The sequence below is a fragment of the Salvelinus namaycush genome, unplaced genomic scaffold, assembly GCF_016432855.1.
Source record: "Salvelinus namaycush isolate Seneca unplaced genomic scaffold, SaNama_1.0 Scaffold15, whole genome shotgun sequence".
In the NCBI taxonomy this organism is placed as follows: Eukaryota; Metazoa; Chordata; class Actinopteri; order Salmoniformes; family Salmonidae; genus Salvelinus; species Salvelinus namaycush.
In genome coordinates this window covers 870,141-887,756 of record NW_024058230.1, presented here as the reverse complement: position 1 = coordinate 887,756, position 17,616 = coordinate 870,141, and the positions used below count along the sequence as shown (strand labels likewise).

At 46.5% G+C, this 17,616-nt stretch overlaps 1 protein-coding gene across 1 annotated transcript in view; it reads right to left on the bottom strand.

Annotated features, from left to right (window-relative positions):
* Nucleotides 1-17,616, bottom strand: part of LOC120036882 (metalloprotease TIKI1-like) — a 174,916-nt gene that overhangs the window by 42,301 nt on the left and 114,999 nt on the right. The window contains exons 5-6 of the mRNA XM_038983177.1: nucleotides 14,644-14,734; nucleotides 93-371 (exon numbers count right to left, since the gene is read on the bottom strand). Coding sequence (XP_038839105.1) covers nucleotides 93-371; nucleotides 14,644-14,734 — 370 coding nt within the window. The remainder of the gene's footprint in view (nucleotides 1-92; nucleotides 372-14,643; nucleotides 14,735-17,616) is intronic.

Below are 17,616 nucleotides of genomic sequence, written 5' to 3'. Positions count from 1 at the left end.
GACCCAACTGACTGTACACTTATATCATTGTAGTACTAAAATCTTTAGGGTGTTTCTCACTAGATCAGCAACACACAGCACAACCATCTCACCTCTCTTCGATGCGAACCCAGAGGTCATTAAACTGTCCGTTTCTCTGGTGTTTCCTCTGTTTGTTACGTCGTTTCTTCTTCAGCTTGCGGTCCATCTTGTTCATCAGCTCCAGGCTGTGGGAGTGACGAGGCGGCAGTATGTTGGGTAGTGGGTTGTCCTGCAGAGGGTGCTGTTGCTCCTCATCATGAAGCTCGTGGAGGAAAGGCTCCAGGTAAGGGGACTCATCCAGGTCCCGACCCAGAGAATGACCCGTCTGGTCGGGGGCCGATATCGATCGACTGTGGTGATGGAGAGAGTAAAGTTAGAAATAGAGAGCAGTTGTTAAAAGGTCTTGGATTTAACATCTAAACAGTCATGGTTGGGGAGTAACTGATGACATGTAACGGGTTATCCAAAAACTGTAACTGTAATCTGTTAAATTACCAGCAAAGATACTGTAATCAAACTACGGATACTTTTGAAAAAGTAATTATTACTTCTAGAATGACTTTTAAATTCCCGAAAAGATGTTTGCGACACCTTTCTGTTTCTGTTTTCTCAACGATAATCAAATCAGCATTTAAAAAAAGGCGTAAGTTTAATTAAATTTAATTTTGTTGGTAACACTTGCGCGAGTCTGACCAAATGATGACCACCAATCAGAGACCACTATGATGACACACCAAATGATGACCACCAATCAGAGACCACTATGATGACACACCAAATGAAGACCACTAATCAGAGACCACTATGACGACACACCAAATGTGTTTGATGAATTGCAGGGAAAGAGCAGGAATAGAAGGCTACTGTACTGTCTTCCGATGGTGCGACTGCTGCCGGCATCCAATGATGATGCAACTTGAATAAACGCTTGGAGGTAAGGATGACAGCGGTGGGGTAGTCCACGGGCGATACGGATATCACTTATTATTGATATCTACATAGAGCTTTGATGTGAATCACACTGCTGCTCTCTCATTTTGATATTTGCGCCTTACGGATTGGGTTTGTTGTGGATAGCTGTTCAAATGTACACTGAGTGGACAAAACATTAAGAATACCTGCTCTTTCCATGACATAGACTGAACAGGTGAATCCAGGTGAAAGCTACGATCCCTTATTGATGTCACCTGTTAAATCCACTTCAATCAGTGTAGATGAAGGGGAGGAGACGGGTTAAAGAAGGATTTTTAAGCCTCGAGACAACTGAGACATGGATTGTGTACGTATGCCATTAAGAGGGTGAATGGGTAAGACAAAAGATTGACGTGCCTTTGAACAGGGTACGGTAGTAGGTTCCAGGCACACCGGTTTGAGTGTGTCAAGAACTGCAAACCTGCTGGGGGTTTTCACGCTCAACAGTTTCCTGTGTGAATCATGAATGGTCCTCCAGCCAACTTGACACAACTGTGGAAAGCATTGGAGTCAACATGGACCAGCATCCCTGTGGAATTGAGGCTGTTCTGAGGGCAAACGTGGGTGCAACTCAATATTAGTTGTATACCGTGTGTTTTTGTATACAGTATGTGTATTTTAACCCAGTAATGGTTGAATTGAAGACGTTTTTAGCTGCCTGTCAATCATTGTTTTTGCGACCAGTGGACAGTCAGTGAAAAATGCGTCTCTTGCAACAGCTGTATAGTACAAATCCCAGCCTCTATGGGATAACAGTTTGAGAGAGTTCATCCCTTCTAACCTCCTCCGTGGCATTGTGCTCCGTACGGTCAAAAAACAGTTTGTTTTAAGGAGACCGCGAATGGGGCTTTTACTGCTCAATCTATTTCCTGCTGATAATTTTTTAATATCCATAGGCCTAACAGACACAAACTCGCTCACGTTGATCAACTTAATCAGCTGCATTTTATCAAGATATCAAAGAGTCACCAACTAAAAGGTAAACAATATATTCCTGTAGCAAATGCAGCATATGACATTCATGTTTCACATGTAAACAGCCCTTTTCAGTAGTGCTCAAAGCCATTCCATGAGCACAGCATTTATTTTCCAACTGGAATCAATGAGCCCCAATCAGTCGTCCATGACAACTAAATCATAAACAACAGAGTAGGGCTGGCTAATAAGTTCCTAGTTTTTGGGGTTATGCTCAGGTAAAACAATTTGGCTAATCTATATTTCTATATTTTCAAGTCCTGTTGTAGAAGATCAAAGGTTACTAAATTAATTGGAATGACTGGAATTTTGATAGACTTGGTTTTCCATGTAAAGATAATTATCTAATTATCACATGGGTTGACGCCGAAGAGACTAAGCAGGTACGGGGAGTCAAACAATTAATAAGGAACGGATATGTAACGAGACAGGAACAGCGTCAGCAAACGAGTTACACAAACAAACGAAAAACAATTCATGCAGAAGCGAGGAACAGAGCACGGAACTTGATAAATATAGGGGGAGGTAATAAACAGGTGATGAGTGAGTCCAGGTGAATCCAAAATCGCTGATGCGCATGACGAGGGAAGGCAGGTGTGCGTAATGGATGATAGGAGTGCGTGATGCAGGGCAGTCTGGCGCCCTCAAGTGCCGGGGGGGGGGGGGACAGACGTGACACTAATCATATTATTAGCTGTATTACAATAATGCAACGATAACCTTTTAACATCAGAGAGAGAGAGAGAGAGAGAGAGAGAGAGAGAGAGAGAGAGCTGTGTGGTGGTGGTGGGGTTAGAGCCGGAGATAGAATCCCTATGCAGCTGACGTGACATCTTGTGATGGTGAGGACAGACGAGGCCAGAATTTCAACTGATCATCAGAGAGAGAGTGGCAGGTAGCCTAGTGGTTAGAGCGTTAGGCCAGGAACTGAAAGGTTGCTAAATCTGAAAGGTTGCTAAATCGAATCCCCAAGGTAAGAAAATATGTAATTCTGGCCCTGAACAAGGCAGTTCCTAGGCTGTCATTGTAAATAAGAATGTGTTCTTAATTGACTTGCCTAGTTAAATAAATAAAAAAAGATAGCCACGCAGGGAGACTGGAGAAGATACAGCTGATCACCAGGGAGAGATAACCACACAGGGAGACTGGAGAAGATACAGCTGATCACCAGGGAGAGATAACCACGCAGGGAGACTGCAGAAGATACAGCTGATCACCAGGGAGAGATAACCACGCAGGGAGACTGCAGAAGATACAGCTGATCACCAGGGAGAGATAGCCACGCAGGGAGACTGGAGAAGATACAGCTGATCACCAGGGAGAGATAGCCACGCAGGGAGACTGGAGAAGATACAGCTGATCACCAGGGAGAGATAACCACGCAGGGAGACTGGAGAAGATACAGTTGATCACCAGGGAGAGATAACCACGCAGGGAGACTGGAGAAGATACAGCTGATCACCAGGGAGAGATAACCACGCAGGGAGACTGCAGAAGATACAGCTGATCACCAGGGAGAGATAGCCACGCAGGGAGACTGGAGAAGATACAGCTGATCACCAGGGAGAGATAGCCACGCAGGGAGACTGGAGAAGATACAGCTGATCACCAGGGAGAGATAACCACGCAGGGAGACTGGAGAAGATACAGCTGATCACCAGGGAGAGATAGCCACGCAGGGAGACTGGAGAAGATACAGTTGATCACCAGGGAGAGATAGCCACGCAGGGAGACTGCAGAAGATACAGCTGATCACCAGGGAGAGATAACCACGCAGGGAGACTGGAGAAGATACAGCTGATCACCAGGGAGAGATAACCACGCAGGGAGACTGGAGAAGATACAGCTGATCACCAGGGAGAGATAGCCACGCAGGGAGACTGGAGAAGATACAGCTGATCACCAGGGAGAGATAGCCACGCAGGGAGACTGGAGAAGATACAGCTGATCACCAGGGAGAGATAGCCACGCAGGGAGACTGGAGAAGATACAGCTGATCACCAGGGAGAGATAGCCACGCAGGGAGACTGGAGAAGATACAGCTGATCACCAGGGAGAGATAGCCACGCAGGGAGACTGGAGAAGATACAGCTGATCACCAGGGAGAGATAACCACGCAGGGAGACTGGAGAAGATACAGTTGATCACCAGGGAGAGATAACCACGCAGGGAGACTGGAGAAGATACAGCTGATCACCAGGGAGAGATAGCCACGCAGGGAGACTGGAGAAGCTACAGATCTTTTTGCCCTGTGTGTTTGGGCGGGTCAGTGTTGCTGCGCCCTGTGTTTGGCGTAACTGTTTGTTTTTGACGGAGAGAATTAAATCGTCTATTATTGAACCCTCTGCTCTCTGCGCCTGACTCCGACCATCCACACCTAATATTCGGGACAGCAATAAATAGACTAACAGTGGCAAAGTAATTACAATTTAGCCATTTACACTGGAGTGATATATGTGCAAATGAGGATGTGCAAGTAGAAATACTGGTGTGCAAAAGAGCAGAAAAACTAAAACAATTATGGGAATGAGGAAGGTAGTTGGTTGGATGGGCTATTTACAGATGGGCTGTGTACAGCTGCAGCGATCGGTAAGCTGCTCTGACAGCTGACGCTTAAAGTTAGTGAGGTAGATATAAGTCTCCAACTTCAGTGATTTTTGCAATTCGTTCCAGTCATTGTTTCTATGGTGACCAGTGAGCTGAGATAATGCAGAGCTTTACCTAGCAAATACTTATAGATGACCTGGAGCCAGTGGGTTTGGCAACGAATATGTAGCGAGGACCAGCCAAGCATTTAAGAGCAGTTGGAGGCCACGGAAGGAGTGTTGTATGGCATTGAAGCTCGTTTGGAGGTTTGTTAACACAGTGTCCAAAGAAGGGCCAGATGTATACAGAATGGTGTCGTCTGCATAGAGGTGGATCAAAGAATTACCCGCAGCAAGAGCGATTCTCGGCCCGAGAATTGAACCCTGTGGCACCCCCATAGAGACTGCCAGAGGTCAGGTCCTCCGATTTGACACACTGAACTCTATCTGAGAAGTAGTTGGTGAACCAGGCGAGGCAGTCATTAGAGAAACCACGGCTGTCGAGTCTGCCGATAAGAATACGGTGATTGACAGGGTCGAAGCCTTGGCCAGGTCGATGAAGACGGCTGCACAGTACTGTCTTTTATCGATGGCGGTTATGATATCGTTTAGTACCTTGAGCGTGGCTGAGGTGCACCCGTGACCAGCTCGGAAACCAGATTGCATAGCGGAGAAGGTACGGTGGGATTCGAAATGGTCGGTGATCTGTTTGTTAACTTGTCTTTCGAAGACTTTAGAAAGGCAGGGCAGGATGGATATAGGTCTGTAGCAGTTTGGGTCTAGAGTGTCTCCCCCTTTGAAGAGGGGGAGGACCGCAGCAGCTTTCCAATCTTTGGGAATCTCAGACGATACGAAAGAGTGGTTGAACAGACTAGTAATAGGGGTTGCAACAATGGCGGCGGATCATTTTAGGAAGAGAGGGTCCAGATTGTCTAGTCCAGCTGATTTGTAGGGATCCAGATTTGGATTTTGCAGCTCTTTCAGAACATCAGCTGTCTGGATTTGGTGCAGGGGGCAGCTGGGAGGAGGTACTCTTATTCTCCATGGACTTTACAGTGTCCCAAAACTTTTTGGAATTAGTGCTGCAGGATGCAAATTTCTGTTTGAAAAAGCTAGCCTTTGCTTTCCTAACTGACTGTGTGTATTGGTTCCTGACTTCCCTGAAAAGTTGCATATCACGGGGACTATTCGAAGCTAGTGCAGTACGCCATAGGGTGTTTTTTTGCTGGTCAAGTCTGGAGTGAACCAAGTGCTGTATCTGTTCTTAGTTAAAAAGAAATTGAAAGGGGCATACTTATTTAAGATGGTAAGCACTTTTAAAACCTCTTGAGCCTATGGGGGCGCCATTTCGACTTTGTAAAAATGAGTTCCCAAATTAAACTGCCTCGTACTCAATTCTTGCTCGTACAATATGCATATTATTATTACTATTGGATAGAAAACACTCTCTAGTTTCTAAAACCGTTTGAATTATTTCTCTGAGTGAAACAGAACTCATTCTGCAGCACATTTCCTGTCAGGGAGTGAGATTTCAGAAATCGAGGTCCCTGTTCTGAGGTCAGTTTATAAGTCCCCATGTAAGCCATCGGGCTACATGCACTGCATACGCCTTCCTCTAGATGTCAGTAAGCGGTGAGAATTTGAATGGAGTCGCGCCTGGCGCATCAGGGACATCACTATGGCCTCCTGCAAAGCTTTCGTTTTAGCAGTTCTGTATCTCCGGTCATGTTTTTATTCGTTATAGTTGTTAAAGACATCATAAGGTAGTTAATTTAAACCGATTTATAGCAGTTTATATCAGTTTATTGCGATTTTCCTGGATTTCTTTGTCATGCGCTTTCACGAGTTGGACACCTCTCCAGTGGGTGGCTAACGTTAGCGGCTATTTCGACAGGACAAGAGGACATCTTTCAACCAAAAGACGATTGTTCTGGAGAAAGGACACCTTGCCCAAGATTCTGATGGAAGCTCAGCAAATAGTAAGCAGTCTTTATGCTGTTAATTCGCACTTATGTTGACAAATGTCAAATAATAATTCCGCCATGAATTATGGTGCGGTCTCGCTTTAGCGCACGCTGTATTGCGCAGTAACGTTAATTTTAAAAATCTAACACAGCGATTGCATTAAGAACTAATTTATCTTTCATTTGCTGTCCAACTTGTATTTTTTAGTCAAGTTTATGAATAGTTTTCGATTAGAATAGGTGCCTCTCCAAGATGGCGCCGGACAGATTGCTTGAAGTTTTGGCCACTAATCACATTGTATAACCACGATTTGTGCCGCTAAATATGCACATTTTCGAACAAACTCTATATGCATTGTGTAATATGATGTTATAGGACTGTCATCTGAAGAATTCTGAGAAGGTTAGTGAAAGAATTAATAGATTTTGGTGGTTTATACGTTATCGCTATTTTTGCCTTGAATCAATGCTGTTGTGATGTTTGCTATTGTGGTAAGCTAATATAACGCTATATTGTGTTTTCGCTGTAAAACACTTAGAAAATCTGAAATATTGTCTGGATTCACAAGATCTGTGTCTTTCATCTGCTGTACGCTGTGTATTTTTAAGAAATGTTTTATGATGAGTAATTAAGTAATACACGTTGCTCTCTGTAGTTATTCTAGTCGCTTTGGTGAGAGTTGTGATGGTGGCTGCAATGGTAAACTATGATTTATACCTGAAATATGCACATTTTTCTAACAAAACATATGCTATACAATAAATATGTTATCAGACTGTCATCTGATGAAGTTGTTTCTTGGTTAGTGGCTATTTATATCTTTATTTGGTCGAATTTGTGATAGCTACTGATGGAGTAAAAAAATGGTGGAGTAAGAAAGTGGTGTCTTTTGCTAACGTGGTTAGCTAATAGATTTACATATTGTGTCTTCCCTGTAAAACATTTTAAAAATCAGAAATGATGGCTGGATTCACAAGATGTGTATCTTTCATCTGGTGTCTTGGACTTGTGATTTAATGATATTTAGATGCTAGTATTTACTTGTGACGCTATGCTAGGCTATGCTAGTCAGCTTTTTTACTGATGGGGGTGCTCCCGGATCCGGGTTTGGGAGGAACTAGAAGTTAAAGAACAACCAGGCATCCTCTACTGACGGGATGAGGTCAATATCCTTCCAGGATACCCGGGACAGGTCGATTAGAAAGCCCTGCTCGCAGAAGTGTTTTAGGGAGCGGTTGACAGTGTTGAGGGTGGTCGTTTGACCGCAGATCCATAACGGATGCAGGCAATGAGGCAGTGATCGCTGAGATCCTGGTTGAAAACAGCAGAGGTGTATTTAGAGGGCCAGTTGGTCAGGATGATATCTATGAGGGTGTCCATGTTTACAGATCTGGGGTTGTACCTGGTAGGTTCCTTGATAATTTGTGTGAGATTGAGGGCATCTAGCTTAGATTGTAGGATGGCCGGGGTGTTAAGCATTTCCCAATTTAGGTCACCTAGCAGTATGAACTCTGACGATAGATGCGGGGCAATCAATTCACATATGGTGTTCAGGGCACAGCTGGGAGCTGAGGGGGGTCTTTAACAAGCGGCAACAGTGAGGGAGTTATTTCTGGAGAGATGGAATTTTTAAAGTAGAAGCTCGAACTGTTTGGGCATAGAGCTGGATAGTATGACAGAGCTCTGCAGGCCATCTCTACAGTAGATTGCAATTCCGCCCCCCTTTAGCAGTTCTGTCTTGACGGAAAATTGTGTAATTGGGTGGCCTTCCTAAGCCAGGATTCAGACACGGCTAGGACATCAGGGTTGGGGGAGTGTGCTAAATCAGTGAGTAAAACAAACTTTGGGAGGAGGCTTCTGATGTTAACATGCATGAACCCAAGACTTTTACGGTTACAGAAGTCAACAAATGAGAGTACCTGGGGACACACAGGGCCTGGGTTAACCTCTACATCACCAGAGGAACAGAGGAGGAGTAGGATTAGGGTACGGCTAAAGGCTATACGATTGGTTGTCTAGTGCTTTGGGAACAGAGAATAAAATAAGCAGATTTCTGGGCGTGGTAGGATAGATTCAGGGCATAGTGTACAGACAAGGGTATGGTAGGGTGCGAGTACACTGGGGGTAAACCTAGGTATTGAGTGACGATGAGAGAGGTTGCATCTCTGGAGGTGCCAGTTAAGCTAGGTGCAGTCTCCGCATGTGTGGGGGATGGGACAAGGGGGCTATCTGAGGCATGTTGATTAGGACTAGGGGCTCCGCAGTAAAATAAAACAATGACAGCTGCCCAAAACAACAGTATACAAAGCATATTGACATTATAGAAAGGCATAAAGCAATCACAGGTGTTGATTGGGAGAGCTAAGACAACAACAGGTAAACAGCTAGGACAACAACAACGGGTAAACAGCTAGGACAACAACAACGGGTAAACAGCTAGGACAACAACAACGGGTAAACAGCTAGGACAACAACAACGGGTAAACAGCTAGGACAACAACAACGGGTAAACAGCTAGGACAACAACAACGGGTAAACAGCTAGGACAACAACAACGGGTAAACAGCTAGGACAACAACAACGGGTAAACAGCTAGGACAACAACAACGGGTAAACAGCTAGGACAACAACAACGGGTAAACAGCTAGGACAACAACAACGGGTAAATGGCGATGAATGGGCAGAAAGTTCCTACCGCTTCCACTGGATGTCACCAGTCTTTGGAAATTGGTTGAGATTGAAATATAATGAAATGTATCAAAAAAAAAAAAAAAAAAAGACAGAATATTTACACGGGACAAAATCAAACACGTCTTACTGCTGAGCCATCTTGGAAGGGAGTTGATGACAACGTAAACACCGTCTTGAGACAAACGTATGCAGTATTAAGCCATGCGTTCATTGGCCAGTGAGTGGCCAAGCTCTCGTCATACCTACAAGTTGTTCATTCTTTTAAACCCAGCCCTTTCCCGCCACCGCCAACTCTTGCGCTCATAATTCCGGCTGTAAAAGAATTGCTAAACTATTTCTAACACACCCTTAGACCAAATAGCGTTACCGCCAGCATTTTGATTTACCACTAGGTTTGATCAAATAGAGGCCTTCATCTTATATGGAATATTTTGTGTGTAAAATGAATGAGTGAATTGACTTTCATCTGTTCATTGTGCGATTACTGTTTAGTAAAATAAAATATTCTTAATGTGGCCTGATTTGCCATCTTTCATTGTTGGAGTGAGGGACTAACATTTAACAAGCTTAGTTGGAATATTTTACCTTTATTTAACTAGGCAAGTCAGTTAAGAACAAATTCTTATTTACAATCACAGCCTACCCCGGGCCAATTGTGCGCCGCCCTATAAGACTCCTAATCACAGCCGGTTGTGAAACAGCCTGGAATTGAACAAGGGTCTGTAGTGACGCCTCTAGCACTGAGATATAGTGCCTCAGACCGCTATGCCACTCGGGAGCCCATGATTGTTCTATCATGTGTTTATGTTAAGTTACATAGAACACTGGTATCACGCTGTACCACCAGACACTGGCATCACGCTGTACCACCAGACACTGGTATCACGCTGTACCACCAGACACTGGTATCACGCTGTACCACCAGACACTGGCATCACGCTGTACCACCAGACACTGGTATCACGCTGTACCACCAGACACTGGCATCACGCTGTACCACCAGACACTGGTATCACGCTGTACCACCAGACACTGGTATCACGCTGTACCACCAGACACTGGCATCACGCTGTACCACCAGACACTGGTATCACGCTGTACCACCAGACACTGGTATCACGCTGTACCACCAGACACTGGTATCACGCTGTACCACCAGACACTGGTATCACGCTGTACCACCAGACACTGGTATCACGCTGTACCACCAGACACTGGCATCACGCTGTACCACCAGACACTGGTATCACGCTGTACCACCAGACACTGGCATCACGCTGTACCACCAGACACTGGTATCACGCTGTACCACCAGTCTGACAGGGGACCTAGACCACTAAAAACACAAATCAACATTCAAACTCCATGTGTGGAGTGGAGGAGCTGTGTGGAGTGGAGGAGCTGTGTGGAGTGGAGGAGCTGTGTGGAGTGGAGGAGCTGTGTGGAGTGGAGGAGCTGTGTAGAGTGGAGGAGCTGTGTGGAGTGGAGGAGCTGTGTGGAGTGGAGGAGCTGTGTGGAGTGGAGGAGCTGTGTGGAGTGGAGGAGCTGTGTAGAGTGGAGGAGCTGTGTGGAGTGGAGGAGCTGTGTGGAGTGGAGGAGCTGTGTAGAGTGGAGGAGCTGTGTGGAGTGGAGGAGCTGTGTGGAGTGGAGGAGCTGTGTAGAGTGGAGGAGCTGTGTAGAGTAGAGGAGCTGTGTGGAGTGGAGGAGCTGTGTAGAGTGGAGGAGCTGTGTAGAGTGGAGGAGCTGTGTGGAGTGGAGGAGCTGTGTGGAGTGGAGGAGCTGTGTAGAGTGGAGGAGCTGTGTAGAGTGGAGGAGCTGTGTGGAGTGGAGGAGCTGTGTGGAGTGGAGGAGCTGTGTGGAGTGGAGGAGCTGTGTAGAGTGGAGGAGCTGTGTGGAGTGGAGGAGCTGTGTAGAGTGGAGGAGCTGTGTAGAGTGGAGGAGCTGTGTGGAGTGGAGGAGCTGTGTGGAGTGGAGGAGCTGTGTGGAGTGGAGGAGCTGTGTAGAGTGGAGGAGCTGTGTGGAGTGGAGGAGCTGTCTGGAGTGGAGGAGCTGTGTGGAGTGGAGGAGCTGCTGTGGAGTGGAGGAGCTGTGTAGAGTGGAGGAGCTGTGTAGAGTGGAGGAGCTGTGTAGAGTGGAGGAGCTGTGTGGAGTGGAGGAGCTGTCTGGAGTGGAGGAGCTGTGTGGAGTGGAGGAGCTGTCTGGAGTGGAGGAGCTGTCTGGAGTGGAGGAGCTGTGTGGAGTGGAGGAGCTGCTGTGGAGTGGAGGAGCTGTGTAGAGTGGAGGAGCTGTGTGGAGTGGAGGAGCTGTGTGGAGTGGAGGAGCTGTGTGGAGTGGAGGAGCTGTGTGGAGTGGAGGAGCTGTGTAGAGTGGAGGAGCTGTCTGGAGTGGAGGAGCTGTGTGGAGTGGAGGAGCTGTGTGGAGTGGAGGAGCTGTGTAGAGTGGAGGAGCTGTGTGGAGTGGAGGAGCTGTGTAGAGTGGAGGAGCTGTCTGGAGTGGAGGAGCTGTGTGGAGTGGAGGAGCTGTGTAGAGTGGAGGAGCTGTCTGGAGTGGAGGAGCTGTGTGGAGTGGAGGAGCTGTGTGGAGTGGAGGAGCTGTGTAGAGTGGAGGAGCTGTGTAGAGTGGAGGAGCTGTGTGGAGTGGAGGAGCTGTGTGGAGTGGAGGAGCTGTGTGGAGTGGAGGAGCTGTGTAGAGTGGAGGAGCTGTGTGGAGTGGAGGAGCTGTGTGGAGTGGAGGAGCTGTGTGGAGTGGAGGAGCTGTGTGGAGTGGAGGAGCTGTGTGGAGTGGAGGAGCTGTGTGGAGTGGAGGAGCTGTGTAGAGTAGAGGAGCTGTGTGGAGTGGAGGAGCTGTGTAGAGTGGAGGAGCTGTGTAGAGTGGAGGAGCTGTGTGGAGTGGAGGAGCTGTGTGGAGTGGAGGAGCTGTGTAGAGTGGAGGAGCTGTGTAGAGTGGAGGAGCTGTGTGGAGTGGAGGAGCTGTGTAGAGTGGAGGAGCTGTGTGGAGTGGAGGAGCTGTGTGGAGTGGAGGAGCTGTGTAGAGTGGAGGAGCTGTGTGGAGGAGCTGTGTGGAGTGGAGGAGCTGTGTAGAGTGGAGGAGCTGTGTGGAGTGGAGGAGCTGTGTAGAGTGGAGGAGCTGTGTGGAGTGGAGGAGCTGTGTGGAGTGGAGGAGCTGTGTGGAGTGGAGGAGCTGTGTAGAGTGGAGGAGCTGTGTGGAGTGGAGGAGCTGTCTGGAGTGGAGGAGCTGTGTGGAGTGGAGGAGCTGCTGTGGAGTGGAGGAGCTGTGTAGAGTGGAGGAGCTGTGTAGAGTGGAGGAGCTGTGTGGAGTGGAGGAGCTGTGTGGAGTGGAGGAGCTGTCTGGAGTGGAGGAGCTGTGTGGAGTGGAGGAGCTGTCTGGAGTGGAGGAGCTGTGTGGAGTGGAGGAGCTGCTGTGGAGTGGAGGAGCTGTGTAGAGTGGAGGAGCTGTGTAGAGTGGAGGAGCTGTGTGTAGTGGAGGAGCTGTGTGGAGTGGAGGAGCTGTGTGGAGTGGAGGAGCTGTGTAGAGTGGAGGAGCTGTCTGGAGTGGAGGAGCTGTGTGGAGTGGAGGAGCTGTGTGGAGTGGAGGAGCTGTGTGGAGTGGAGGAGCTGTGTGGAGTGGAGGAGCTGTGTGGAGTGGAGGAGCTGTGTAGAGTGGAGGAGCTGTGTGGAGTGGAGGAGCTGTGTAGAGTGGAGGAGCTGTCTGGAGTGGAGGAGCTGTGTGGAGTGGAGGAGCTGTGTAGAGTGGAGGAGCTGTGTGGAGTGGAGGAGCTGTGTGGAGTGGAGGAGCTGTGTAGAGTGGAGGAGCTGTGTAGAGTGGAGGAGCTGTGTAGAGTGGAGGAGCTGTGTAGAGTGGAGGAGCTGTGTAGAGTGGAGGAGCTGTGTGGAGTGGAGGAGCTGTGTGGAGTGGAGGAGCTGTGTGGAGTGGAGGAGCTGTGTAGAGTGGAGGAGCTGTGTGTAGTGGAGGAGCTGTGTGTAGTGGAGGAGCTGTGTAGAGTGGAGGAGCTGTGTAGAGTGGAGGAGCTGTGTGTAGTGGAGGAGCTGTGTGTAGTGGAGGAGCTGTGTGGAGTGGAGGAGCTGTGTAGAGTGGAGGAGCTGTGTGTAGTGGAGGAGCTGTGTGGAGTGGAGGAGCTGTGTAGAGTGGAGGAGCTGTGGTGAATCTAGACTACTGCTCTGAACACACAAAGAGTCCATTGGGCTTGTGAACGTTTGAATTTACAAGAACCCTTGGGATGTTCTGTAGCTGATTATGTGGATAGTGGGATAGGGCCTGTTCATGCTATGTACTCAGATTGTATTCAGGCTGTGTGGCATTGGGGCTTTATGGTCACTTTGCCCACAGGAAGACATTCTTATGCCCTGAAACAACAGAACGTCCAAATGGGCAAATATTTTACAATGACCAGTGAGGGATGGAAGTCAGAGTGTAACCCTTTCTTATAATGTGTATAATATATTTGCAGTGTGTATAATTTGCAGTAATTATTTAGTTTCTGCAATTATGTCTTGTGTATAATAATAACATGTACTATGTGTATACTATTTGTATAATGTATACACTATTTGTATAATGTGTATTCTAACTTGTATAATGTGTATACTAACATGTATACTGTGTATACTACCATGTACAATGTGTATACTATTTGTATAATGTGTATTCTAACTTGTATAATGTGTATACTAACATGTATAATGTGCATACTACATGTACAATGTGTATACTTTTGTATAATGTGTATACTAACATGTATTATATGTATACTATTTGTATAATGTGTATACTAACATGTATAATGTGTATACTACCATGTACAATGTTTATACTATTTGTAAAATGTGTATACTAACATGTATCATGTGTATACTAACATGTATCATGTGTATACTAACATGTATAATGTGCATACTACATGTACAATGTGTATACTATCATGTATCATGTGTAAACTAACATGTTGTATATTAACATGTATAATGTGTATACTAACATGTATAATAAAATAAAGATAGAGAGGGTGCGGTGGGGGGGTTAGAGTGGAGGTGGGATTGTGGGTAGTCAGATAGAGAGGGTGCAGTGAGGAAGGTAGAGTGGAGGTGGGATTGTGGGTAGTAACATAGAGAGGGTGCAGTGGGGGGGTTTAGAGTGAAGGTGGGATTGTGGGTAGTAAGATAGAGAGCGTGCAGTGGGGGTTCAGAGTGAAGGTGGGATTATGGGTAGTCAGAGAGAGAGGGAGGGAGGGTGGGGAGTGAAGGTGGGATTGTGGGTAGTAAGATAGAGAGCGTGCGGTGGGGGGGTAGAGTGGAGGTGGGATTGTGGGTAGTCAGATAGAGAGGGAAGGAGGGTGGGGAGTGGAGGTGGGATTGTGGGTAGTCAGATAGAGAGGGAGGGAGGGTTGTCTGTTGGTGAGGACAGGGTGTATTATTACCTGTTAATGGGCTGCCCTGCAGGAGTGTGCTCCACTTCATAGCCCTGACTCCTCAGCACATCAATCACTGTGTTGTTGCCCAGGAAGTGACCTGCAATAAAAACACAGTTCTCGTGTTAGAGTTAGGGTGTCTCTGTTTCAATCTCTCTGTTTCAGAGACGCTGCAAGGACCTTTTCTTTCAGTCAACATGAGAGTTGCAAACAGGACCAAGGCTGTGCCACTCAGCCAACCAGACCTGGGTTCAAATACTATTTGAAATCTTTTCAAATACTTACACTGTGCTTGATTGAGCTTGCGTGTTGCAATGTTCAAACCCTGCCCACCTGGCACTCCAGGACCAGGTTAAAGCACACTAGGTCTGGTAGCACTTGCCAGCCAGCCCTCTCAGAGCCGTGAAGAGGAGGGGGGCAGCGCCTGCTAACTCACTGTGACACTATATCTAGCTCAGCTCTCACAGAGTAGTCAGAGTGAAATACAACAAACCAAGAGAGATATTTAACCATTACTCTGGTTATTTCACCATTACTCTGGTTATTTCACCATTACTCTGGTTATTTCACCATTACTCTGGTTATTTCACCATTACTCTGGTTATTTCACCATTACTCTGGTTATTTCACCATTAATCCGGTTATTTCACCATTACTCTGGTTATTTCACCATTACTCTGGTTATTTCACCATTAATCTGGTTATTTCACCATTACTCTGGTTATTTCACCATTACTCTGGTTATTTCACCATTACTCTGGTTATTTCACCATTACTCTGGTTATTTCACCATTACTCTGGTTATTCCACCATTACTCTGGTTATTTCACCATTACTCTGGTTATTTCACCATTACTCTGGTTATTTCACCATTAATCCGGTTATTTCACCATTAATCCGGTTATTTCACCATTAATCTGGTTATTTCACCATTACTCTGGTTATTTCACCACTAATCTGGTGGCATTGATTCTCATCAGTAAAAAACTAAAACACATAAAGGGTCATCGAGTCAGTCGCTGACTGGGAGCTTTGAACTTAATGTGTACTTTTAGTGGTTTAACAACTAACTGACTATGGCCAGTGGTAAACTATAGAAACAGAGAGTGGATTAGCTTCAGTGAAGTAGGAAGAGAAGGAAACAGAGAGAGGATTAGCTTCAGTGAAGTAGGAAGAGAAGGAAACAGAGAGTGGATTAGCTTCAGTGAAGTAGGAAGAGATGGAAACAGACTGGATTAGCTTCAGTGAAGAAGGAAGAGAAGGAAACAGAGAGTGGATTAGCTTCAGTGAAGTAGGAAGAGACGGAAACAGACTGGATTAGCTTCAGTGAAGAAGGAAGAGAAGGAAACAGAGAGTGGATTAGCTTCAGTGGAAGAGAAGGAAACAGAGAGTAGATCAGTTTCAGTGGAAGAGAAGGAAACAGAGAGTGGATCAGTTTCAGTGAAGTAGGAAGAGAAGGAAACAGAGAGTGGATCAGTTTCAGTGAAGTAGGAAGAGAAGGAAACAGAGAGTGGATCAGCTTCAGTGAAGTAAGAAGAGAAGGAAACAGAGAGTGGATCAGTTTCAGTGAAGTAGGAAGAGAAGGAAACAGAGAGTGGATCAGTTTCAGTGAAGTAGGAAGAGAAGGAAACAGAGAGTGGATCAGTTTCAGTGAAGTAGGAAGAGAAGGAAACAGAGAGTGGATCAGCTTCAGTGAAGTAGGAAGAGAAGGAAACAGAGAGTGGATCAGTTTCAGTGAAGTAGGAAGAGAAGGAAACAGAGAGTGGATCAGCTTCAGTGAAGTAAGAAGAGAAGGAAACAGAGAGTAGATCAGCTTCAGTGAAGAAGGAAGAGAAGGAAACAGACAGTGGATTAGCTTCAGTGAAGTAGGAAGAGAAGGAAACAGAGAGAGGATTAGCTTCAGTGAAGAAGGAAGAGAAGGAAACAGAGAGTGGATCAGCTTCAGTGAAGTAAGAAGAGAAGGAAACAGAGAGTAGATCAGCTTCAGTGAAGAAGGAAGAGAAGGAAACAGACAGTGGATTAGCTTCAGTGAAGTAGGAAGAGAAGGAAACAGAGAGAGGATTAGCTTCAGTGAAGAAGGAAGAGAAGGAAACAGAGAGTGGATTAGCTTCAGTGAAGAAGGAAGAGAAGGAAACAGAGAGTAGATTAGCATCTGTGAAGTAGGAAGAGAAGGAAACAGAGAGAGGATTAGCTTCAGTGGAAGAGAAGGAAACAGAGAGTAGATCAGCTTCAGTGGAAGAGAAGGAAACAGAGAGTGGATTAGCTTCAGTGAAGTAGGAAGAGAAGGAAACAGAGAGTGGATTAGCTTCAGTGAAGTAGGAAGAGAAGGAAACAGAGAGTGGATCAGCTTCAGTGAAGTAGGAAGAGAAGGAAACAGAGAGTGGATTAGCTTCAGTGGAAGAGAAGGAAACAGAATGAATCCTCCTCTCTTCTTCTTTCCTCTCCTTCCTCCCTCCTCTCCCCCCACTCTCTAGGTGAAGTGAAGCATTGTTGGTTCAGGTTGCAGTACGTCACAAAAGGACGGAGGCTCTCCTTGTCCTCACAAACTAAGCCATGTAGCGTGGCAGTGTGTAAACAAAATCAGAGCCTTTCATGGACCCTAACTACCACAGGGCTGTACACCCTAACTACCTTAGGGCTGTACACCCTGACTACCACAGGGCTGTACACCCTGACTACCACAGGGCTGTACACCCTGACTACCACAGGGCTGTACACCCTGACTACCATAGGGCTGTACACCCTAACTACCACAGGGCTGTACACCCTAACCAACACAGGGCTGTACACCCTAACTACCACAGGGCTGTACAACCTAACTACCACAGGGCTGTACAACCTAACTACCACAGGGCTGTACACCCTAACTACCACAGGGCTGTACACCCTAACTACCACAGGGCTGTACAACCTAACTACCACAGGGCTGTACATCCTAACTACCACAGGGCTGTACACCCTAACTACCACAGGGCTGTACAC